Below are 26,126 nucleotides of genomic sequence, written 5' to 3' on the forward strand. Positions count from 1 at the left end.
CCTAGGTCTTGAACTTCTAGCCTTTAGATCTGTGAGAAAACAAATTTCTGTGCTTTAAGCCACCCGGTCTGTGGTATTTTCTTATGGCAGCCTGAGCTCACACACACATAACGTAAGAAACTTTTATCCCAAGGAGATTTATTACCAAATGGAGGTGAGAAAAGGGTTAAAGGAAAAGGTCTAACCTGAATTCACAGCAGGATGACTAGAATGCTTTCAGAGTTTTCTTTCTCCAGTCTTGCCAATCACTAGATTGCATGTTCTGAAACTTTTCAAACAAGTTCACGTGAGAAGAATGTCCCTTGGCACGTGTGGGGAGGGTCTCCGGGGCCTGCGTTTCCCACACGTACCCCGGGCAAAGGCACACAGTTGTCCTGAGGTGCACTGGTGAAGAGGCCGCCGAGGTGGACATCCAGGCCACACGTGCCCTGGCACAGGTTGGAGGAAGTGCAGCTTTCTTCGCACACAGACACCCTTGGCTCGCAGACAGGCTTGCACCTACAGGCGTGTAGCAACCAGAGTTGGACCTTCCCTCTTCGCACAGACACTGGCTTGTAGGGTGGCCTTCATTCCAGCTGATTCTGACTCAGGCCATCAGCAACCACCACATACTACAGACATGGAAATTCTACATGAGTCCCAAGATTCAGTAAGGAAGCACAGCCATACGTTTTTGTAGGAATGATGTCAAAAGACTGACACTCCATGATACAGAGGAAGGTTTGCTAGAACAGGCCGGAAAATCACCTTAGAATGATAGCTTAAGCCACAGAACAAAGAAATGGAATGGCGTCTTGGACTGGCAATAGTTTTTCCTTTGGTGTTTACCTAAGAAACCCCAATATTAAGGCAAGTCTGTTCCCTGGAGAATTGACATATACTATTGAAAACGCAGAGGAGTTAGTTCCGTCATTGCTTACTACTCACAATGGTGGATGTTTAGGTGATTTAAATTAAACCAGAGGGAAGCAAAAACTTACGTACGCCATCCTTGACAAGGGAGATGGCAGACAACATTTATTTTTGGCAATATAGAGAAATTCCGCGACACAGATGCTCTCGCCACGAAAGAAAATGAAAATGAAAATTCACTATGAGAAAAAACTGAAAATCTCAGTACAAATTTAAATATGGAGGCCTGGTAATAGCAGACCGAGGCGTTTGAGGGGAAACATTTCCGTCTGTAACATTTCTTCAATCAAGCTATGGTTTCAGAATTGATTTTATTTTTATTTTAGAGAGACAGCGCGAGTGGGGGAGAGGGACAGAGGGGGGGAGGGAGAAGGAATCTCAAGCAGGCTCAAAGCTCAGCGCAGAGCCCGATGCGGGACTGGATCCAATGACCCTGGGGTCATGACTTGAGCGGAAATCAACTGCCCAACTGAGCCACTCAGGCACCCCAAGGTCTCTGAATTTATTTATTTACTTGAAATGTTTTATTTATTTCTAGAAGAGAGAGAGAGACAGCGTGAGCAGGGGAGGGTCAGAGAGAGAGGGAGTCACTGACTGAAACAGGCTCCAGGCTCTGAGCTGACAGTCAGCACAGAGCCCGATGCGGGGCTCGAACCCACGAACCGCGAGATCATGACCTAAGCGAAAGTCGGACGTTTAACCGACTAAGCCACCCAGGCGCCCCCAAGGTTTCTGAATTTAATAAAGATATTACTATGCTCTTGGATGACACTGCTGAAAACTGCTGGGAAGGCAGCAGAGGAAAATGGTCCTTTCAGAAGCAGCAAGTCTCGTCCATGGGAATCACAGAGGGGAGACACCTCTTTCCTCTTCCCGGATAATTTGGGACCTTTGTCAAGGAGCCGGCACGTCCTGCCTGCCATCTATCTGGCCAGGGTGTCCGAGGCCAGTGCTCTGTGAATCCCTTACCCCGTTTATACCATGGACCCAACAGAGCTGCTAGCTCCACCTAAAAGCTGTCACTGCTGCCTTTCCACGTGGCGGCTTGACCTAGACACTGAAGGCTTTTCCCTGGCATGTACTGCGATATGGGTGTTGAGTGCCCCCATGTACGTAAAGCTCCTCCCACAGTCCTCACAAGAAAAAGGCCTCTCCCCTCTGTGATGGTGCAGATGGGTCTTCAAACTTCTCTTCTGGAGGAAGCCTTTGCCACACTCGGGACAGCTGAAGGGCTTCTCGCCACGATGCGTATGCAAGTGGACCTTCAAACTGCCCCGTATGCAGTAGCTTTTGTCACACTCGGGACACTGGAAGGGCTTCTCACCGCTATGGACTCGAATGTGTTCGGTGAGCCTGTACTGCTGAGTGAAACTTTTGCCACACTTAACACAGGCGAATGGCTTTTTGTCGCTGTGCTGGAGCAGGTGGCTTTTCAAATTTCCTTTGAGACGGAAACTTTTACTGCACTCGGGACACTGGAAGGGTTTCTCTCCGCTGTGGATTCTCTGATGTTCAGTGAGCTGGGACTGCTGGGTGTAGGTCTTCCCGCACTCACCGCATACGAAGGGCTTCTCACCCCTGTGTATCCGCTGGTGGAACTTCATGGAGGCCTTCCAGTAGAAGCTCTTGTCGCACTCAGGACACTGGAAGGGCTCCTCCCTGCCATGGAGTCTCATGTGCTCAGTGAGGTGCGAGTGTCGGCTGAAGCTCCTGCCGCACTCGGGACAGGAGAATGGCTTCTCTTTGGTGTGGACCTTGAGGTGCTCCGTGAGCCTTGACTGCCGAGGAAACGTCTTCTTGCACTCGTCACAGGAGAATTCCTTTGGCCTGCTGTGAACTCTGCTATGGCGAGCGAGCTTAGAGGGCCGGGTAAACCTCTTGCCACACTCCCCGCAGGAGAATGGCTTCTCCTCGCTGTGCAATCGCTGGTGGGCCTTCATGGCGTTCTTCCAGGAGAAGCTCCTGCCACACTCCGGGCACTGGAAGGGCTTCTCCCCACTGTGCTGAAACAGATGGGCTTTCAGGCTTCTCTTCAAGCGGAAGCTTTTCCCACACTCGGGACACTGGAAGGGCTTCTCCCCCGTGTGAACTCTGCTGTGTTCTGTGAGTTTCGTCTTGTGTGTGAATTTCCGACCGCATTCGTCACAAGAAAATGGCTTCTCCGCACTGTGTGTCCTCTGGTGGGCCCTCACGGCGGCCCTCTGGGAGAAGCTCCTGCCACAGTCTGGGCAATAGAAGGGCTTCTTCCCGCCGTGCTGGCAACGGTGGGCCTTCAAACTTCTCTGCAGGCGGAAGCTCCGGTCACACTCGGGACACCGGAAGGGCTTCTCGCCAGCGTGCACCCTGAGGTGCTTTGTGAGCTTGCACTGCTGGGCGAAACGCTTGTCGCACCGCTCACAGGAAAATGGCCTTTCCCTTCTGCGCAGACACAGATGCTTCTTCAATGTGGCTTTACACTGGAAGGTCTTGTCACACTGGGGGCATGGGAAGGGCCGTTGGCCCATGTGAAGCACCTGGTGACCCATCAGGCTGCACCTCAGGGAGTAGCTCTTTGCGCACTTGCCACACTGGAAACGCTTCTTCCTGCACAGGCTCGGCCGGTTCCACCTGAGTTCAGAGTTCCCTCTGGATTTGTTTTTGTACTGTGGGTACTTACAGGGCTGGCTCCTGGCGTGGTTTCTTTTGTGCTTTACCAAGTCTCTCTTTACATGGAAGACCTTCCTACACACAAAACAGGAATAAAATCTTGGCCCTGGTGGTGGAATTTCCAAGTGACCCAGGGTACCTATGAGCGTAGGTGATGGATCGGTCTTATCCTGATTAGATGCTCTGATGTCAAGGTTTTCTGGTAGAATCCCTACTTCTTGGAGACTGGGACGCTGTAAGGTGGCTCTTTGATTTGGGAAGCTCTTTTTTTCCTCCTCTGGTAAGGTAGCACATGAACCCTGCTTTTCGAAACCATTTAAATGGCATTCCTCCTCTTTTGCCCCAAGATTTCCTTGGTCATCTGGAGAGAAAAAAAGAAGACCCACCCTTACTAATGATGTATCTGTGCTACGGTGGGGCAAGAATGGTCTTCACGTCACTAACAGCGTGGGACAAGGAATCCCATTGATCTTGATGACTCTGTGTATCTGCTTGCCACAGGCCAAGTATATTTAACTGTCATGTGCAGATCTTTCCATCATGTGTTAAGAAATGGCTGAATGTGGGAAAAAAAACAGCAGGCAAATATATCTTGTGAACCTATACTTAACCTGCTTAGAGGATAAGCAGAAGTTGAAAGAAAATAAAATGAGCTAGTCTGAGAAAAGGACCATTCTATTCTAGTTCCTTAAATCTGTGAAATAAATCGCATAATACTTACTTATGAAGGCTTTGGGTCATATTCTTGCCCCTTCTACCACGGATTTCAGGAAAAGCTTTCTGGAAGAAATGCTAATAGGATATCTTTCTCAGGGGAGCCTGGGTGGCTCATTCAGTTAAGTATCTGACTTTGGCTCAGGGCATGATCTCGCAGTTGGCGAGTTCGAGCCCTGTGTCAAGTTCTCTACTGTCAGTGCAGAGCCCACTGCAGATCCTCTGTCCTTTCTCTTGCCCTCCCTTGCTTGTGCTCGCTCACTCTCAGAAATAAACATAAACAGGGGCGCCTGGGTGGCTTAGTCGGTTAAGCGTCCGACTTTCGCTTAGGTCATGATCTCCCGGTTCGTGGGTTCGAGCCCCACGTCGGGCTCTGTGCTGACTGCCAGCTCAGAGCCTGGAGCCTATTTCAGTCTGTGACTCCCTCTCTCTCTGACCCTCCCCTGCTCACGCTGTCTCTCTCTCTCTCTCTCTCCTAGAAATAAATAAAACATTAAAAAAAAAAAAGAAATAAACATAAACAAAAAAAAGTATCTTTCTTAGGAATATCAAAACGGCCATTTACTAAATTCACAAAGAACACCGTGTAAATAATGCCTTTTTCCAAGGAAGTCTGCACTGTAAGAAAGATATTAATAGAAGCATAGTCACTGCTGTTCCCAGAGCAAAAACCATGATGACAGGAGCAGGGAGCTGAGCTAGCACCTTATTCCCACCCACAAAAACTGCAACGGCAATTCTAGATGCTCACCCGAGCCACTATATTTCAGAACTGCTTTTTCCCCCACCTGTTGAACTGGGTCCTAGGCCTCTTTTTTAAAATCTCTCAACACAGGAGGAAACCTCACCTGTCAGGAAGGGTGGGCCTGCCCCCAGAGAAGAACTCTGATTATGCTTTGTGGTCACTGTAACAACAGAGGTTATGTCTCCAATGGGATGACGTCATTTACTAAGTCAGCACTCCTTAGCTGATGTCTAGATCATGGCAAAAGTGTACTTACCAGTCTCCTTGAACCCTATTTCTTATCACTTACTATTTATTCCAGGCAGAGGAGCAGTTGTGATTATTGGGGGCGTACCACCTGGCACGAAGGGAACATTCACAACCAAAGTTGTTCATTCCTTGGTACTCAAAAACCTTTCTGGGTCTTCCCTTTCTATAGGATGAAGTCAAACTTCCTCCTTGGGGTTCCTGGCCCCAGATAATCTTACATCATGTTATGCTTCTCCTTCTCCACCTCCCATTCGGTCCCAAGAATAACATTCCACTATACATTTTTCCAACACAATGGGCTTGTTCCCACCTCTGAGACAGCTCATGTATGATCCCTGCTGATCTCCTCTGTCTGACCAAATCTGCCCATGTTTTGCTCTTTAAATCTTTTTTTTTTTTTTTTTTACAAATAGTTTATTGTCAAGTTGNTGAGAGTGCTGCTATGAACTGCTCTTTAAATCCTAATTCCTTTAGAAGTCCTCCTGGGAAACTGCTGTCTCTACTCCACTCATTCTCCTCTAAATCCCTATAGCACTACTACTACCACTGCCACTTAGTAGTTTATTAAATTGTACACAATCCCATTATATAGATGACTAGTCCAACAGTTCAAGATGATCGACTAACTTAACTGCCAGGTCAGGTGAGTGAGAAGACAAACTCCTACAGTGGAACATATATATGGATATACGTATGTATCTGCATCCCACCCCTGGCCTGAGTAATAACTAACACAGGCCTATGAACATGGTAGGGACTCAAAGCTAGTTAGACAAATGAAATAACAGACAGTGGCAATTAAATGAAGTCCTTGGGAATTCTTTTACTCTTTTGATGGAGTTAGCCCATACATTCCCTGGGCTCAAATCCCCTCTTCTTAGGGGGAATCCTATGATTTCCAGGGACTTAGATCTCCATTTAATAAAACATTAGCATAGTCTAAAAAATAACATATTCCCTTAAGTATTTAAAGTATTTCCATTGTTTTTCTTGTGATGCAAGGAATTCAAAAAGGAATTCTTCAAAAGGATTTAGAAATCAAGTTCTAAAAATCTGTACAATAAAAAAATAGTATGTTATACCAAATTGGACAGTTTTCCATTTGTCTATACTCAAATAGACACAACGGTGTGGTGGGGAAAATGGTTGTTTCTCAGGACTTGACAAGTAGGGCTTTACATGCTCTTTTGCAGGTAATTCGCATCTTCTTTCTAGGCTCATAATTTTTTTTTAGCCAAACATACACAATTTCCTGCCTCATAAAAGTAATACTTTCTTATATTTGCTTCCCACTTGAGTAAAAAATGAACATTCTCCATCAAAACAATGCTTCTTCTTCATAATGTACAGCTGACTATCCAGAAAAGATTCAGCAAAATGCAATGACCCTAAATCCATCATACTCACCAAAATACAGCAACTTTCCAGTCTTCTGCAAGTCCCACTGCTCATCAGCAAAAAGGCTAAGTGTCATTCTTTCCTCCAAGGGTCCCTGGTCTCTGATTAACAGCGTTCTCCCTTGTTCCATCCAGGTGATCAAATCTGGCTTGGAAAAAACACCACCTGCAAAGAGAGTCCACACAGGCCCAATCTGGATTTATCTGAGTACTTCGCTGAACATGATTTTCACAGCTGACTTTGATTCCTGAAGGCAGGACATCAACATTATGTTAAAAAAAAAATTGAAACCCTTGAAATTAATGAATGACAACAAAACATAGCTAAACCAGGACTGCTTAGCTTAAATGTTCTCTGCAATGTTTCACAAAATTAAAGGAAATGGAGAAGCTAAAGACAATTATTTTTATTTTTATTTTAATGTTTATTTTTGAGAAAGAGAGAGAGAGAGAGAGAGAGAATGGAGTAGGAAAGAGAGGGAGGAAGACACAGAGGCCGAAGCAGGTTCCAGGCTCTGAGCTGTCAGCACAGAGCCCAGTGTGGGGCTTGAACCCACAAACCGTGACATCACGACCTGAGCCAAATTCAGACACCTAACCAACTGAACCACCCAGGTGCCCTGGGACAATGATTTTTAAAAGGCCAAAAGATCCAGGCAGAAAGTCTTAAAAAAAATGATCATTATGAGAACGATGTGAGTGCAATGAAAAGCAAAATCACAGGAGGTCAAGGAGGGAGCCTGATCACCAGACTCCCCATATCCAAGGAGACTAACTACTTTTTTTTTTTAATGTTTTTATTTATTTCTGAGAGAGAGAGAGACAGCGTGAGCAGGGCAGGGTCAGAGAGAGAGGGAGTCACAGAATCTGAAGCAGGCTCCAGGCTCTGAGCTAGCTGTCAGCACAGAGCCCGATGCAGGGCTCAAACCCAGGAACTGTGAGATCATGACCTGAGCTGAAGTCGGACGCTAACTGACTGAGCCACCAGGCGCCCCTAAGGAGACTAACTACTGAGGTGCAGTGAAGGAACCAGAAGCTGTTAAATGATGGCAGTTACGAAGGGGGAGAGAGTAATGTGTCCTATGACATAAGTGTGAAGGGAAGAAGGGTAGTTCTAAAGTAAAGGAGTGACTTTAGAAGATACAATGGACGCTCTGTGGTAGCATCACCTACTGCTCAAACCTTGGATCAGTGCTCTTCAAAGTGAACCAGTTACCGCCAGCACTGGCAGCACCTGAAGGGCTTGTTAAAAATGTGGACTCCTGGGCCTCAGGCTGGACCTGCTAAATCCTAATCTCTGGGCATGATAGCTGGATGCCCTGTAAAGGAAATCATTTATAAATAACACCCTTTGGGTTTTAAAAAGTGGGAAAATCAGACTGGATTTTCCCAGCCCAAGGACACCAGTTGTGATCATTCCCGACTCAACCTTGGATAAGCATGTAGCTCTCATTTCTCCTGCTGTACTGGACTGAGACTGCTCTGCTTGAGCTCCAAATGCTGAGGTGTCCCGGGGCTCTGTCCTGTCTACGTATTCTCCCTAGATGATCCCCCCCTAGCCCTGAGATTTAAATACCATCTTGGGGTGCCTGGGTGGCTCAGTTGGTTGAGCGTCTGACTTTGGCTCAGGCCATGATCTTGCAGTTGGTGAGTATGAGCCCTGTGTGGGGCTTTGAGCTGACAGCTCAGAGTCGAGCCTCCTTTGGATTTGGTGTCTCTCTCTCCCTGCCCCTCCCCTGCTCATACACTGTCTCTCTCTCTCAGAAATAAACATCAAATCGGTCTGTCTCTCAAAAATAAATAAATGTAAAAATAAAACTTGGGTGCCTGGGTGGCTCCGTTGGTTAAGTGTCCGACTTAGGCTCAGGTCATAGTCTTATGGTTTGTCAGTTAGAGCCTGGCATCAGCCTCTGTGCTGACAGCTCAGAGCCTGCAGCCTGCTTCGGATTCTGTGTCTCCTTCTCTCTCTGCCCTTCCCCCACTCATGCTCTCTGCCTCTCTCCCTCTCAAAAAATAAACATTAAAATAAATAAGTAAATAAACATTAAAAAAAATTTTTTTAAACACCGTCTATACAGTGACTCCAAATTTGTGAATCCAATCCCGATCTTCACTTACAATTCCACTCTTGCATACCCAATTATATATATTTCCATATAAATGTCTAATAAACATCTCAAACTTAAGGCCCTCTCCCCAAGTGTTCCTCATGTCACTGAATGAAGCCATTGCCTTCAACATACTCAAACCAAAAAATCTAGGAGTTGATTCTTCTTTCCCCCTCAGGCTCCAAATCCAATCCACCAGCAAAATCTGGGACGCTACCTCCAAAAGACATTCAGAGCCTGTCTACTTCTACCTTTATTATTACCTACTAGGTTCAGCTGCCAGAAAGCTTCACCTGCACTGCTCAGGTTCTCGGCTGGTGTCTCTCCTTTCACTGTTGTGGACCGCAATTCATTCTCCCCATGGCAACCCAAGAAATTAATTGTCACAACAGATTTTGTCTTGTCACTCCCATCTAAGTCTTCTCATCACCTTCCCTTTGTCTACAGAATTAAATCGAACTCTGTACCTTGGCCTAGAGGCTCCTTCCAGATCTGGTACCACTGTTCTCATCTCCTAGCCTTCTACGCATGTGCCACTGTAGCCTTAGTGTGGTTCCCATCACATACTGAGCTCATGCATTCCAACCCTTGAACTTCTGCACTAATCTTTCCTCTGCTTAGAATTTCCTTCTCTCTGATTTCACACAACTGACTCATCTTGTCATCCCTATCTCAGATAGAAGAGATTATAAACCCCAAAGGAGGGAGAGAATCCTACAGGCTATATTGAGATCACCTATTAAATTGGTAACAGTAGAAATGGTTTTGATGATGTAAGAATGAGTTAGAGCATGTTGGATAAACAGTAAAGTATAATCTCAACTTTCTCTTCAAATCTACCCCCTGAGTACTTCTCTGGGGATACTGACATGTCCCATCCCATCGCCCTTTCTCTCTCAAGCAGGCAACTTTTTCCTCAGTTCTTACGAGGATAGAAAACTCATCTTGTGTAGGCAATATAAGTAGACACCAAAGTATCAGTTAAGAAAAAATAGGATACACTTAAAAGAAAAAGAGAGAGAGAGGCAATTAGATTATTTAGTAATTCTAACTGTGGGAGAAACAAAGGAGGATTTGGGTGACAGAAAATTCAGAATTATTATTACTATTATTATTTTAAATATTTTTATTTATTTTTAGGAGAGAGAGAGAGAGAGACAGCGTGAGCAAGGGAGGGTCAGAGAGAGAGGGAGATACAGACTCTGAAACAGGCTCCAGTCTCTGCGCTGGCAGTCAGCACAGAGCCCGACGCGGGGCTCGAACCCACGAACCGCGCGATCACGACCTAAGCGAAAGTCGTACGCTTAACCGACTAAGCCACCCAGGCGCCCCTAGAGAATTCAGAATTATTAAGACTGAGGGGATGCAGATACCACTAGATAAAAAAGGGACAAGTTCAATATTCCCACACCATAATAGAAAGTTAAGGAGATATTCTAAGTGTAAATTGGGCACAGAATCATACTCAACCGGCCAGTAGCTAATACAGAGTGGAAAGCCTATTAGTATTAGACTGGTTCCCCAAAAATGATTTCTTTGAAGCCAATCCTACCCAGGGAATCAAGAGTCTCATAATTGCTCTTCATCACTTGCTGATACATTTCCTTCTGCCACTTCTCCAGGATCTCCCACTCTTGTTCCGAAAAATATAAAGCCACATCATCAAATGTCATGGTTACCTGGAATCACAAAGAGTACATACACATGTTCACTTTCAGGCTACCATCTTTCAATGTCCGTGTCTTTAAGAGACAAGAATAAACTCTATTAAAACCTCATTCTTGGGCACCTGGCTGGTTCAACTGGTGGAGCATGCAACTCTAGATCTCAGGGTTGTAAGTTCGAGCCCCACCGGGGTGTAGAGATTACCTGAAAATAAAATCATACAGGGGCACCTGGGTGGCTCAGTTGGTTAAGCGTTGGACTTCGGCTCAGGTCATGATCTCAGGGTATGTTGGTTTGAGCCCCACGTTGGGCTCTGTGCTGACAGCTCTGACAGCTCAAAGCCTGGGGCCTGCTTCAGATTCTGTGTCTCCCTCTTTCTCTGTCCCTCCCTCACTTGTGTGCTCTCTCTCTCTCTCAAAAATGAATAAACATCAAAAAAAATTTTTTAAGAAAATCATATATATATGATTATATATAATATATACAGTCTATCGTTCTCTCTGGATGGTGCCATGAACAATGTAATAAAGGGGTCACAGAAGTCTATTTGGCCCATATAGTGAATTAACGACCAGCAGGGCTTTGAACACATGCACCACCTAATGCGGGATCCTTTATTTAGCAGCAACCAATTATTGGTATGCAACACTTTTAAGAAACCTTTTGTTTTGAAATAATTATAGACTCAGGAAGTTGCAAATATAGCATAGTAGGGAAAGGTTCCCTGTGTCCTATATCTGTTGGGGGAGGAGGTGAGAAGCAGAAGGGGAAAATATGCATTACATTAGTAAGATGATTAGATATAAAAATTTCAGTAAGGGGAGAAGCAAAACCTGGATACCAGGCAGGTGATACTTAGTTGAACTGAACAGAGTTTCTGGGTTAAGCTCAAGATATGCCTATTAAACTCTAAAACTGGTGTTCAAATTTTCCATTAGCCACCCCAACTGTTTTCGAATTTTCTGTCATTTCCTAGAGGGAACAACAGTCTCCAGTTCCTCTCATTCCCCGTCTTCCTTCCCCTTTTTTTCATCCGTTCATACAGATGAGCTACTCGGAGGCTACATTCATCAGCAGAGCACAGAACGAGAAACCAAAGAACCCCGACACAGGGAGGGAGCGGCGGGTGACAAGAGGCGACGATTGGTTAGACCCTGAATTTCTCCAGGTGACCCCTCGCTTCCTAGTCCACTGCAGAAACAACTTGACCACCAAAACCGCCCCTTTACCGGCCGGGGACTCCGAGCTCAGTCGTGGGTCACGGACAGTCGCCCGCCACCTCACTGCCCGAATCGGGACCCCACTCCAGACCGCGACAGGGACGAGTTTCGACAGGCCCCGCATCCTCCACGGCCCCTCTTACCGGAGCCAGCTCAGCCATGGCCCTTCACGGTCCCCGCCTCCGCGTTCACCTCGGTGCCAGAGACGCCAGGCGTCCGGGCGACCGCGCCGCACCTTCCCCAGCGCGCGGCCTCCCACCCCGCCCAGCCCCGCAGGCCCCGCCCCCGCGCGGTGCACGCTGGGACTCGCTTTCGGTCCCGCCCCACAGCGCCCTCTGCGGCCAGGAGGAGTCAGCGCCGCCTGCACGTCCCAGCGCTCGGCCGTTCGGGGTCTCCAAGCGAGGAAAATGGAGACCTAGAGGCCCTGAAAGAAGCTGCAGACAAGGAGCCGCAGAGGTGGACCTGCGGCTTCAGCTGCAAGTAGGGAGGAAACTCCCTCTTCGCAGAGCCCGGAACGGAGAGGGGTGCGGGGCTGGTTTCTCCCGAAGCGGATCCTAGGCGAGGGGAGGATTCATATGCGAGACCATCCTGAGAATGAAGCAAGGGAGGTGAGCTGACCAGGAAGGTCAATGAGCAGGTCCCCTGCAGGTCCCCGCCGTGGGCTATGGGGAGTCCGTCCTGCCGGGGATTCTGAGAGTCTGCAGACCACTCCCCTCGCCTCCCCCCCCATCAGAATCCTCCCGCCAGGGTTCCAGAAGGCTGGGAACTCTTCCACCAAATCCTGCCCTTCAGTGAGGTCACTTCTGGTCTACCTTGGATACTGGCCGAGCCCGTATTTAACAGTAGGTTTTGTAGATACATTTCAGGTTGAGAGCGTTCTCTTCTGTTTCTACTTTGCTGAGAGTTTATATTGTGAGTGGGTGTTTTGTTTTGTCCAAAGCTTTTTCTGCATCAATTTATAGTTTTATGTAGTTTTTCTCTCTTAAGCAATTAATAGGGTTGATTAGATAGATTGATTTCTGAACATTGAACCAGCCTTGCATTCCTGCCATAAACCTTACAGTGAAGAACTGTGGAGGGTTGAAATGCTACTCATCTTACAAGCTAACAAATCAGCCTGCCATAGTTTCATAGGCGTTGGCAAAAGTCAAAACTCATGGGTCATAGGCAGCTTGAGCTTTATGTTCACATCATTACCTGGCCCCCAAGTCCCACGGGGATGATGTGGGGCGGCCCAGGTGGATGCTGCACACATGATGGGTTTGTGTCGCAGGTAAGGAACCCAAACCTGCATTGCCACTCTTACAGTAGAGCTGTTAGCAATTTGCTCTACTACTCTGATAATCTGTCTTTTATTTTATTAATAACTACAGTAAATGTCTATTAAAATATTTGGATTTAGATCTATTGCTTTAAATTTTTCATGTTTATTATTGAGACAGAAACAGAGCATGAGTGGGGGAAGGGCAGAGAGAGAGGGAGACACAGAATCTGAAGCATGCTCCAGGTTATGAGCTGTCAGCACAGAGCCCTATGTGGGGGTCAGACCGACAAGCTGTGAGATCATGACCTGAGCCAAAGTCCGATGCTTAACTGACTGAGCTGCCCAGGTGCCCCTTAGATCTGTTATTTTATTACTAGTCTTCTGCTTTTCTTCTCTGTTTTTCACGTCTCTGTTTTCTCTTCTGGGTTATTTGAACCTGTTTTAGCATTGCATTTAAATTTACTTGTTATAATTTTCACTGTGCCTTTTTATTTCTTATTTTATTTATTCATAAATAAAGAGAATCCCAAGCATGCTTCACACTGTCAGCACAGAGCAAGATGTGGGGATTGAACTCACAAACTATGACATCATGACCTGAGCCAAATTCCAGAGTTGGGGGCTTAACTGATGGAGCCACCTACATCCCCCTAAATATATCTTTTTATATTCTATTTTGTAGATGCTTTAGGAAATATAAAATACATGTTTCATTTTCTTTTACTTTTTTTAAAGTTTATTTATTTTGAGAGAGGCAGGGGAGGGGCAGAGAGAAGCAGAGAGAGATTCCCAAGCAGTTCCACACACGGTCAGTGTGCAGAGCCCAATGTGGGGCTCGAACCCATGAAACAGAGATCATGCCCTCGGCCGAAATCAAGTGAGTTGCTTAACCAATTGAGCCACTCAGGGACCCCTAATTTTCTTTCACTTTTTTTAAAAAAAGCAGCTTTATTGGGATATAATTAATATGCCATACATTTTCCCCATTTAAAGAGTACAGTTCAATGACTTTTAGTGTATTCCCTGCTTCTTCCTTTTTTTCTTTCTTATTTAATTAATAGATTTTTAAAAAGTCAATTTTAAGCTTACAGAAAAATGAGAGGTACCTGGGTGGCTCAGTCTCTTGAGTGTCCAACTTCTGCTCAGGTCATGATCTCCCAGTTTGTGGGTTCAGGACCTGTGTTGGGCTCTGTGCTGACAGCTCAGAGCCTGGCGCCTGCTTCAGATTCTGTGTCTCCCTCTCTCTCTGCCCCTTTCCCATACATGCTCTTTCTCTCTCTTTCTCAAACATAAATAAACAAAAAAACGTTTTAAACAAACAATATAACAAGAGACAAGGAAGGACACCATATAATAAATAAAGGGGACAATCCAATAAGAAGATATAGCAATTGTAAATATTTATGGATGCACTTTGGGAGTACTCAAATATATACATTAGTAACAAAACTAAAAGAACTAATTGATAATACAGTAATAGTAGGGAACTTCAACACCTCACGTAATGACATTAATTATTTCTTTTCTTTTTAGAAAGTTTTTTAATGTTTATTTTTGAGAGAGAGACAGAGGGACAGAGCACAAGCAGGGCAGGGAGAGAGAAAGGGAGGGAGACACAGAATTCAAAGCAGGCTCCAGGCTCTGAGCTGTCACTACAGAGCCTGATGTGGGGCTCGAACTCATTGACTGAGAGATAATGACCTGAACTGAAGTCAGACACTTAACCAACTGAGCTACTCAGGCACTCCATTTTTTTTTTTTTTTTTGAGAGAGAGAGAGGGCACAAATGAGCAAGGAGCAGAGAGAGAGAGGGAGAGAGACAGAAGCAGGGCTCACCCAATGTGAGACTCGAGCTCACCTGATGTGAGTCTTAAACTTATAAAACATGAGATCATGATCTGAGCCAAAGTCAGATTATTAACCAACTGAGGCACTCAGACGCCCTAATGGACATAGCAGCTAAACAGAAAATCAACAAGGAAACAATGGCTTTGGTTGTTTTTTTTTAATGTTTATTTATTTTTGAGAGAGAGAGTAGGGGAAGGGAATAGAGAGAGGGAGATAGAGAATCCCAAGCAGGCTCTGCACTATCAGCATAGAGCCCAACGTGGGGAGCAAGCTCACAAACTATGAGACCATGACCTGAGCTAAAATCAAGTCAGATTCTTACCCGACTGAGGCACCCGGGCACTCCAGGGAGACATTGACTTTGAATGACACACTGGACCAGATGGGTTTAACAGATATAGTCAGACCATTTCATCCTAAAATAGCAGAATACACATTCTTTTCTGGTGTACATGGAACATTCTCCAGAATAGATCACATACTAGACCACAAAAGAGTGAAGTCATACTATGCATCTTTTCTAACCACAATCCCATGAAACTAGAAGGCAACCACAAGAAAAAAATCTGGAAAGACCACAAATACATGGAAATTAAACAACATGCTACTAAACAAATGAGTCAACCAGGAAATAAAGAAGAAATTAAAAAATACATGAAAAAAAAGAAAATGAAAACAATGGTTCAAAACCTCTGGAATGCTGCACAAGTATTCCTAAGAGGGAGGTTTATAAAAATACAGTTTTATGTCAAGAAGCAAGAAAAATCTCAAATAAACAGCCTAACCTTGTGCCTAAAGGAGCTAGAAAAAGAACAACAACAATAACAACAACAACAAACCTAAAACCAGCAGAAGGAAGGAAATAATAAAGATTAGAGCAGAAATACATGATGTAGAAACTAAAAAACAAAAGAAAACCAATAGCACAGATAATGAAACCAGGATCTGGTTCACTGGAAAAATCAATAATATTGATAAACCTCTAGCCAGACTTACCAAGAAGAGAAAGGACTCAAATAAAATCACAAATGAGAGAGGAGAAATAACAACCAACACCATAGAAATACAAACAATCATAAAAGAGTATTATGAAAAACACTATGGCAGCAAATTGGACAACCTGGGAAAAATGGATAGCTTTTTAGGAACATGAAAACTACCAGAATGGAAACAGGAAGAAATAGAAAATTTGAATGGACTGAAAGCCAGGAACAAAATTGAATTAGTAATCAAAAAACTCCAAACAAACAAAAATCCAGAACCAGATGGCTTCACAAATGAATTCTGCCAAACATTTAAAGAAGAGTTAATACTTATTCTTCTCAAACTACTCCAAAAAATAGAGAAAGAAGAAAAACTTCCAAATTCATTCCATGAAGCCAGCATTATTCTGATACCAAAACGAGATAAAGACAGCATAAAAAAAAAAAGTACAGACCAATATCTCTGATGAACATAGATGTAAAAATCTTCAACAAAATACTGACAAATCAAATCCCAAAATACGTTTAAAAAATCATTCACCACAATCAAGTGGAATTTATTCCTGGTTTGCAGGGGTGTTTCAGTATTTGCAAATCAATCACAATATATCAATCACATCAATAGGAGAAAAGGTAAGAACCATATGATCATTTCAATAGACACAAAAAGCATTTGAGAGAGTACAACATCCATTCATGATAAAAACCCTCAGGAAAGTAGGTTTAGAGGGAATATACCGCAACATAATAATGGCCGTCTATGAAAAACCCACAACTAACATTGTCCTTAATGGGGAAAAACTGAGAGCCTTTCCTCCAAGGTCAGGAACAAGACAAGGATGTCCACTGTCACTGCTTTCATTCAACATAGTACTGGAAGTTCTAGCCACAGAAAATCAGACAACAAAAAGAAAAGGCATCCAGAGGGGCGCCTGGGTGGCTTAGTCGGTTAAGCGTCCGACTTTCGACTTTCGCTTAGGTCATGANCTCTCACTATATTCAGATGACATGATACTATATATAGAAAACACAAAAGGCTCCACCAAAAAGCTACGAGAACTGATAAACGAATTCAGTAAAGTTGCAGGATACAAAATAAATCTGTACAGAAATCTATTGCACATCTATACACTAATAATGAAGCAGCAGAAAGTACAATTAAAAATCAATCTTGTGGGGCTTGGGGTGGCTCAGTCGGTTAAGCGTCTGACTTCGGCTCAGGTCATGATCTCACAGTCCGTGGGTTCAAGCCCTACGTCTGGCTCTGTGCTGACAGCTGAGAGCCTGGAGCCTGCTTCGTATTCTGTGTCTCCCGCTCTCTCTGCCCCTCCCCTGCTCACTCTCTGTCTCTATCTCTCAAAGACATAAAAAAAAATTAAAAGAAAAAAACAATCTCACAACTGCACTAAAAATAATAAAATACCTAGGAATATACCTAATCAGGGAGGTGAAAGACCTGTACTCTGAAAAGTATAAAACACTAATGAAAGAAATTGAAGTATTCATAAAGAAATGGAAAGAGATTCTATGCTCATGGACTGGAAGAACAATATTGATAAAATGTCTCTATTACCCAGAGCAATCTACAGATTTAATCCAATATCTATCAAAACACCAACAGATTTTCCACAGAACTATCACAGAGAATCCTAAAATTTGTATGGAAACACATAAGACCCCAAATAGCCAAAGCAATCTTGAAAAAGAAAAGCAAAGCTGGAGGCATCACAATTCTAGACTTCAAAGCATATAACAGAGGTGTCGTAATCAAAACAGTATGGTACTGGCACAAAAATAGACATGTAGATCAATAGAGCAGGGTAGAAAACCCAGAAATAAACTCACAATCATATGGTGAATTAATTTTCAACAAAGAAGGCAAGAATATGCAATGGGAAAAAGACAGTCTTTTCAACAAATGATGCTGGGAAAATTGGACAGCAACGTGCAAAAGAATGAAACTGGACCTCTTTCTTACACCATACACAAAAATAAATTAAAAATGGATTAAAGATGTAAACATGTGACCTGAAACCATAAAAATTGGAGAAGAGAGCAGGCAGTCACTTCTCTGATATGAGCCACAGAAACTTTTTTCTAGATAGATCCCCTGAGGCAAGGGAAACAAAAGCAAAAAATTATTGGGACTACGTCAAAATAAAAAGTTTCCACACAGTGAAGGAAACAGTCAACAAAACTAAAAGGCAACCTATGGAATGGGAGAAGACACTGCAAATGACATACTTGATAAAGGTTTAGTATCCAAAATATATAAAGAACTTATAAAACTCAACACCCAGAAAACAAATAATCCAGTTTAAAAATAGGCAGAAGACATCAACAGAAATTTCTTTAAAGAAGACATACAGATGGCCAACAGACACATGAAAAAGTATTAATCATTACTTATCATCAGGGAAATGCAAATCAAAACTACAATGAGGTATCACCTCACACCTGTCAAAATGGCTAAAATAAAAAAATATGAGAAACAACAGGTGTTGGCAAAATGTGGAGAGAAAAAAAGAACTCTCTTTCACTCTTGGTGGGAATGCAAATGCTTGCAGCCACTCTGGAAAACAGTATGGAGGCTCCTCAAAAAGTTAAAAATAGAACTACCTTATGATCCAGCAATCACAATATTGGGTATTTACTCAAAGAATATGAAAACACTACTTCAAAGAGATACATGTATCCCTATATTTATAGCCGCATTATTTACAATAGCCAAGATATGGAAGCAGGCCAAATGTTCATTGATTGATGAATGGATAAGGAAGATGTGAGCTGTGTGTGTGTGTGTATACAATGGAATATTACTCAGCCTTTAAAAAGAATGAAATCTTGCCATTTACAATGACATAGAGCTAGAGAGTATAATGTTATAATGCTAAGTGAAATAAGTCAGACAGAGAAATACAAATACCATATGATTTCACTCATATGTGGAATTTAAGAAACAAAACAAATGAGCAAAGGAGGGGGGAGAGAGAGAAAAGCCAAGAAACAGACTCTTAACTATATAGAGAACAAATGGATGGTTACCAGAGGGGAGGTAGGTGGGGGATATGTGATATAGGTGATGGGAATTAAGGAGGGCACTTGTCATGATGAGCACTGGGTGATTAAAATAAAAACTTGGAAAAAGGAAATATCAACAAGCCATCAGAAAGATGTTAACAATGTGAACAGTTCAGAGAAAAGGAAACTCACAAAGCTTTTAAGCTTATGATGTTCAACTTTACTCATAATAAGAGAAATACAAGTAATACTAAATGAGATCCCACTTTTTACTTATTAGGTTGACAAAGATCAAAAAAGTTCCGCATCTAGTGGATTCACATGGGGAATAAAACAGATACTCTTATACCTCATTTGGTGAGAGTTTATGGATATGACCTCTACACAGAACAATTTGTTGGGGTGCCTGGGTGGCTCAGTTGGTTAAGCGTCCAACTTCGGCTCAGGTCGTGATCTCACGGTTCGTGGGTTCGAGCCCCGCGTCGGGCTCTGTGCTAACAGCTAGCTCAGAGCCTGGAGTGTGCTTCGGATTCTGTGTCTCCCTCTCTCTCTGACCCTCCCCTGTTCATGCTGTCTCTCTCTCTCAAAAATAAGTAAAACATTAAAAAAAAAGAACAATTTGTTGATGTAATTCAACATTTTATGTATACATACCTTTTGACCCAGCATTTCCACTTCTAGAAAATTTTCCAACAGATTATTGTACCTATGCACAGAGAACTATGTTCCAGGATACTTGTGACAATATTGCTTACAATAGTAATATTGTCTAATTAGATTAGAAGTAACCTCAGTGTTTCTCCATAGGGGATTGTTGTCAAATAAGGAACTGTGGGTTCTGAGATTTTACCCTATTTATAAATTCACGAGTTAGGGGCGCCTGGTGGCTCAGTCAGTTAAGCGACCGACTCTTGATTTCAGCTCAGGTCATGATCTCACAGTTTGTGAGTTTGAGCCTCATGTCGGGCTCTGAGCCTGTTTGGGATTCTCTCTCTCTCTCCCTCTCTTTCTGCCCCTCCCTTGAGCATGCAGTCTCTCTCCTCCCCCCTCCCCCGGTTAAAAAAAACTTAGGAAATAAACTATTTAAAAAATTGACCAGTTAGCCTGCCATAGTTTCCAGAGATGGTAGAGAAGACAGGAGACTCCTGGGTTAGAGACAAGGGACTTTATTACTCAGAGAGCAGCAGAGAGCATGAGCTTCATGTTCCATCAATTCTCCCATAAGAACAACGTAGTGTGGCTCAGGTGGCTGCTGTACACACTGTGGATCTGTGTCACAGCAGAGGAACAGTAAGCTTACGAAATTCCCAAAATAGAGTTGCCAGAGTTAGCAAGTAAAAATACAGATGTCCATTAAATTTAAATTTCAGATAGACAACAAATAATTTTTAATGTAAGTATTGCATAGGGCACACTTGTTATTTATTTGAAATTTAAATTTAACTGGGCATCCTATATGTTACCTGGCAGTCCTATCCTATTCTTATGAGGGTGATACTAGCATACATGCAAAACTTCTTTATTTTTATTTTATTTTTTAAATTTTTAAATGTTTATTTTTGAGAGAGAGAGAGAGAGAGCACTCAAGGTAGAGAGGGTAGAGAGAGAGAGGGAGACAGAGAATCTGAAGCAGGCTCCATGCTGTCAGCATAAACCCCAACGTGAGGCTCAAACCCACGAACTGTGAGATCATGACCTGAATTGAAGTTGGACGCTCAACCGACTGAGACCCCCAGGTTCCCCTACATGCGCAACTTTTCACCTGGAGGAAGACAATATCTTTATTATCCTAATGAAGAAACAAATATGCCTTCTCCCCCAGAGGGAGATGGTACTTCTGTTTTCACAGGCTGTTTGCCATACAAATATACCTGAAAAGCTTGTCCAGAATAAAAGGTGTCACAACACGTGTAGAAAACCGCCCCGCAAAATTTCACTTAAGCTGAGATGTAAAAATAACAGCAACATCTACCTCATGTGGTTGATGTAAGGATTCAATTAGATGATTGTGTAAGTGCTCAGTAAATACTAATTACTAGCTCAATGTTCGTGTGTTGTTTTTACAAATAGTTGTTTTTTTTTAAATATCCCTTTTTGAAAAGTTTATTTTGAGTGAGAGAGAGAGGACGAGGGAGGAGTAGAGAGAGAGAGAGAATCCCATGCAGGCTCCATGCTGACAGCGCAGAGCCCAACAAGGGACTTGAACTCACGAACCATGAGATCATGGCCTGAGCCAAAATCAAGAGTCTGGCTCTTAACCGACTGAACCACCCAGGTGCCCCTCAATGTTAGTTTACTGCCTGTTTTGTAATTGCTGTTTTAATTCTTTCAAACCTCTTTTGTCAAGCTTCTGTGAGTTCATAGCTTGCAAGCCTCTTGAATCCTGTGCGTCTGAGCTCTCCTCCCCACAATTCCACATTTTAAGATCTAGCAGCACTGCCCCGTTTGCAGTTCTCTGTCCACCCCTTGCTGATCACACCTCTAAGACTGTGCTTTGCTGGAATGACCGTGTTCCATTCTCAGGACATCTGATAACTTCTGTTTTTCCTTCAAGACTCAGCTCTCATGTCACCTGCTCCAGGAATCCTTCCCTGCAACTCCCTGAAACACACAGATACTTACTACAGCTACTTTCATTTCATGTTTGTATCTGTTCTGGGTGGAATTATGGAAATTTTCATCTACAACTCCAGGAATCTGATCGCGGCACAGTTGCCTGATCGTTCATGTATGCCTAGATGAGAGCTACATGCACTTGTACCAGGGGCGCGCTGACCTTTGGCTTTGGACTCAGAGCTTAATCAAATTCTGCCATCCAGCCTTGGCCACTGCAAGGTGGAATAGCTGAATGCTTGCTCAGTGTCACTGCTGTACATGAGTAATGACCATGCACTTGGGTAGATTTCTGTCATGTCCTGTTGGTGCTTCAGTCTTCAGTAACATGAATATGGCATGTCACTCCTACTTCTTGTTAATATCCGATATCTACTTTCAAATCTAGGTATTCTAAATTCTAGATAACTTGGCAACTTGAAAAGCTAAATTCGGTGATGTCTTTTATATGTTAAACTGCTAACAGTCAGTTGAAGTACATATGATTGTATTTTTTAAAAAAAGTTTATTTATTTTGGGGCGCCTGGGTGGCTCAGTTGGTTAAGCCCCAACTTCGGCTCAGCTCATGATCTCGAGGTTTGTTAGCCTGTGTCAGGCTCTGTGCTGACAGCTCGGAGCCTGGAGCCTGCTTCAGATTCTATGTCTCCCTCTCTCTCTGCTTCACCTCTGCTCATGCTCTGTTTCTCTCTCTCTCTGAAAAATAAACATTTAAAAAAAAAGATTTTTTAATAAACATTTAAAAAAAAGATTTTTTAAATGTTTATTTATTTATTATTTATTTCTGAGAGACAGAGACAACATGAGCAGGGGAGGGTCAGAGAGAGAGGGAGACAGAATCTGAAGCAGGCTCCAGGGTCTGAGCTGTCAGCGCAGAGCCATATGCAGGACTCGAACCCACAAGCTGTGAGATCATGACCTGAGCGGAAGAAGGCAGACACTCAACCGACTGAGCCACCCGGCCTCCCCAATGTTTATTTATTTTAGGGGAGGGGAAAGGACAGAGAGGTAGAGAATCCCAAGAAGGCTTGCACTGTCAGTACAGAGTCCAATGAGAGGCTCGAGCCCACGAACCGTGAGATCATGACCTGAGCCAAAGTTGGACACTTAACCGACTAAGCCACCCAGTCGCCCCTGCCCAGATGAGTTTAGAAAGAACATTATATTCTTTTTGATGTTTATTAAAATATAAATATGAACACAGGGCAAAATAATAAAGATTAGATTACATCATATTTCTAATTACTGTAGAATTCTTTTGTGCAGTTGCTTTCATTACACTAAATGAAAGCTGTAGCAGGGCTCCTGGCTGGCTCGGTAGGTAGAGCATGCAACTCTTGACCTCTGGGTCGTGAGTTCAAGCCCTATGTTGGGCATACAGTTTATGTAAAAAGAAATAATAAAATAAAAATACTTTATAAAATACACATAGAAACTAATGTTTAATTACATAATTCCGGGGCACCTGGGTGGCTCAGTTGGTTAGGCGTCCAACTTTGGCTCAGGTCAGATCTCATGGATCATCGGTTCGAGCCCCGCATCAGGCTCTGTGCTGACAGCTCAGAGCCTGGAGCCTGTTTCAGATTCTGTGTCTTCCTCTCTCTCTGCCCCTCCCCCACTCATGCTCTGTCTCTCTCTGTCTCAAAAATAAATAAACTATAAAAAAATTTTTAATTACATAATTCCATTTAGTCTGTGAATCTCAAAAAGCCCTCTTTGGTAATTTTTTCACATATTAGGAGGGTAAATTAGGAACAAAATGTTGGTGGGGGCTGCACCTGGGTGGCTCAGTTGTTAAGCATCTGACTCTTGATTTTGGCTCAGGTCATGATCTCACTGTTCGTGGGATGGAGCCCCGTGGTGGGCTCTGCGCTATTGGTGCAGAGTCTGCTTGGGATTCTCTCTCCCTCTCTTTCTTTGATCCCCTCCAGCTTGTGCCCTCTCTCTCACACTCTCAAAAATAAATAAATAGGGACACCTGGATGGCTCAGTCAGTTGGGCATCCAACTTCGGCTCAGGTCATGATCTCACAGTTTGTGGGTTTGAGCCCCGCGTCGGGCTCTGTGCTGACAGCTCAGAGCCCGGAGCTTGTTTCAGATTCTGTATCTCCCTCTCTCTCTGTCCCTCCCCTGCGCACGCTGTCTCTCTGTCTCAGAAATAAATAAAATATTTTTAAAATTTTTAAAAAATAAATAAATACACATAAAAAAATAAAAGCAGAATGTTAGCATGGCTACCTCAAAATTTTCCAAAGACAAAAAACTCATGTACAACACCTATAGGATAAATCACCTTTTTTTTCTTCTTTAAGTTTATCTATTTTGAAAGACAGAGTCGCTCAGGAAGAGCAGAGAGAGAAGAGGTGAAGAGAAAGTCCTAAGCAGGCTCCACACTGACAGGCCATAGTCCAACATGGTTCTCAAGAACCACGAGATCATGATCTTGAGTTGAAATCAAGAGTTTGTTGTTTAACCAACTGAGCCATCCAGGTGCCCCTGATAAATCATCTTTGTGTCATGATTTTAAAGCATAAAGACAGAGGGGCATCTGGGTGGCTCAGTTGGTTAAGCGTCCGACTTTGGCTCAGGTCACGATCTCGTGGTTCGTGGGTTCGAGCCCCATGTCGGGCTCTGTGCTGACAGCCAGCTCAGAGCCTGGAGCCTGTTTCAGATTCTGTGTCTGCCTCTGTCTCTGACCCTCCCCTGCTAATACTGTCTGTCTCAGAAATAAATTTTTTTTAATGTTTTATTTATTTCTAGGAGAGAGAGAGAGAGACAGCGTGAGCAGGGGAGGGTCAGAGAGAGAGGGAGTCACAGACTGAAACAGGCTCCAGGCTCTGAGCTGGCAGTCAGCACAGAGCCCGACGCGGGGCTCGAACCCACGAACCACGAGATCACGACCCAAGCGAAAGTCGGACGCTTAACCGACTAAGCCCTCCAGGCGCCCCTCAGAAATAAATTTTTTAAAAATAATTAAGAAAAATAAAAAATTGAGACAGAATTAAAAAAATAAAAGGAGAATGTTTAGATAAAATGAGACACCCAAAATACATTTGTTCTCTCTAAATAACCAACTATTCAAGAATGGGTTTTTTTTTTTAATTTTTTTTATGTTTTATTTATTTCTGAGAGAGAGAGAGACAGCGTGAGCAGGGGAGGGTCAGAGAGAGAGGAAGACACAGAATCTGAAGCAGGCTCCAGGCTCTGGGCTGGCAGCACAGAGCCCGACAAGGGGCTCGAACCCCCAAACCATGAGATCATGACCTGAGCCGAAGTTGGATGCTTAACCGACTGAGCCACCCAGGCGCCCCAAGAATGGTTTTCATAAGACAATATCTCATGGTTTGGGATCTGTGAAGGCTAACGCTTTTTAAAGCTTGTAGAAATAATTGCAATAGGTTAATAACCATTTCAGCAGTTGAAAAAGGATTTTTGAGATTTGCTGAAGCTATGGATTCTAAATATTAATTTATCTTAGAAAACATTCCTTAAAACCGTTCCTGGGTTTATATTTTGTTATATACAAACAGGTTAATGAAAATGTTAAATACACTCCCAAAATATATGGTTTGACATATTTCTTGGTGAAGGATTCTTGTGTCTCACACAGTGAATCTGACTTTGAGAAATATTTATGAAATATAAAGTCATATAGACCAATGCATGAAATTATCATTGACTACAGAACGCATATGGTAAAAGGCTATGAACACAAACATATTGTAATTTGTTCACACCCTACAGTTTTATATTCAGAAAATGGTCATAGCTTAAAAAGATGTAACCAAAAATGACTGGCTGCAAGCAGAAAGGTTGTAGACACTTTTGTAATTTTTCTTCAGTGAATAACAAATTATATGATATACAAGAGATTGTGAAATTGTCATATACATATACAAGATACTTAAACAAGGTGAAATAACAGTTATTACGTCTTTGAAAGGGTAACAAATAACGCCTTAATTCTGTATTTCCCAAAGAACATTACCAATGTAGCAAGACTTACTAATAACCAATGGTTGATTACACAAAAAGCAGTTTGCTTATTGGAACTTGATGTATAAATTGATGTGCCTTAAGAGTGTAAGTATTTCCTGCATGATCCCTGCTGAAAAGTTCTTCCTCTGATTCTACTCCAGGGAAGATCCTGAAATTGGTGTGCATACAAGGTAAGCTACAGATGGAACTTGGATTATTTTCTTAACTTGAAAGGTAATTAAATTGCTCCATTGTCACATTTGTAGATTCAAACTTTAAGGACACATTTATTTCCAGTGATTGTGTATAGTGGCAAGAACAGACAAAAATATTACAAATTAGAACCTAAATAAATGAGTGTAGCCGTCTTAAAACCTGGTTCTGAAAGTATCATGTGTCTTGAAAATGCACAAAACTTCAGTCGGTGACATTGCTTCAATGCAACCCGATCATTGCCGAAGAAATTATCAAGGCCAACAATTATAAAGGAACGAAATTTTTACCATAATCAGTTCCTATTAGCGGAAGAAACACAATAAACTGGTGGCAGTATTACCATATTATACTGGCAGATGTCGCCTTGCTATTCCTTGAAGCTCAGTTGAATGTAGCTTATTTAGTGATGCAAATGAACCTGTTATTTGGCCTTAGGAGCATCCAGGAGTAGCCAGGGCTGAGGAGTTACTGTTTTTACCTTATCCGGCCAAACTTTAAAATTTTAACCGCTACGTTTTTAATAATAAAATCGTAAAAAATGAGTTCCCAAG

At 43.1% G+C, this 26,126-nt stretch overlaps 1 protein-coding gene across 1 annotated transcript; it reads right to left on the bottom strand.

The window, feature by feature from the left end:
* Nucleotides 1-976: 976 nt before the first annotated feature.
* ZNF425 (zinc finger protein 425) lies at nt 977-11,886 on the bottom strand. The gene is made up of 4 exons (XM_077777999.1): nt 11,800-11,886; nt 10,324-10,450; nt 6,674-6,829; nt 977-3,919 (listed from the first exon to the last, which is right to left on the bottom strand). Exons 1-4 carry the CDS (start codon nt 11,815-11,817, stop codon nt 1,932-1,934), a joined length of 2,289 nt encoding a protein of 762 aa, XP_077634125.1. The 5' UTR covers nt 11,818-11,886; the 3' UTR covers nt 977-1,931.
* Nucleotides 11,887-26,126: the final 14,240 nt, after the last annotated feature.

Source organism: Crocuta crocuta, unplaced genomic scaffold, assembly GCF_008692635.1.
Source record: "Crocuta crocuta isolate KB4526 unplaced genomic scaffold, BGI_CrCroc_1.0 scaffold128, whole genome shotgun sequence".
In the NCBI taxonomy this organism is placed as follows: domain Eukaryota; kingdom Metazoa; phylum Chordata; class Mammalia; order Carnivora; family Hyaenidae; genus Crocuta; species Crocuta crocuta.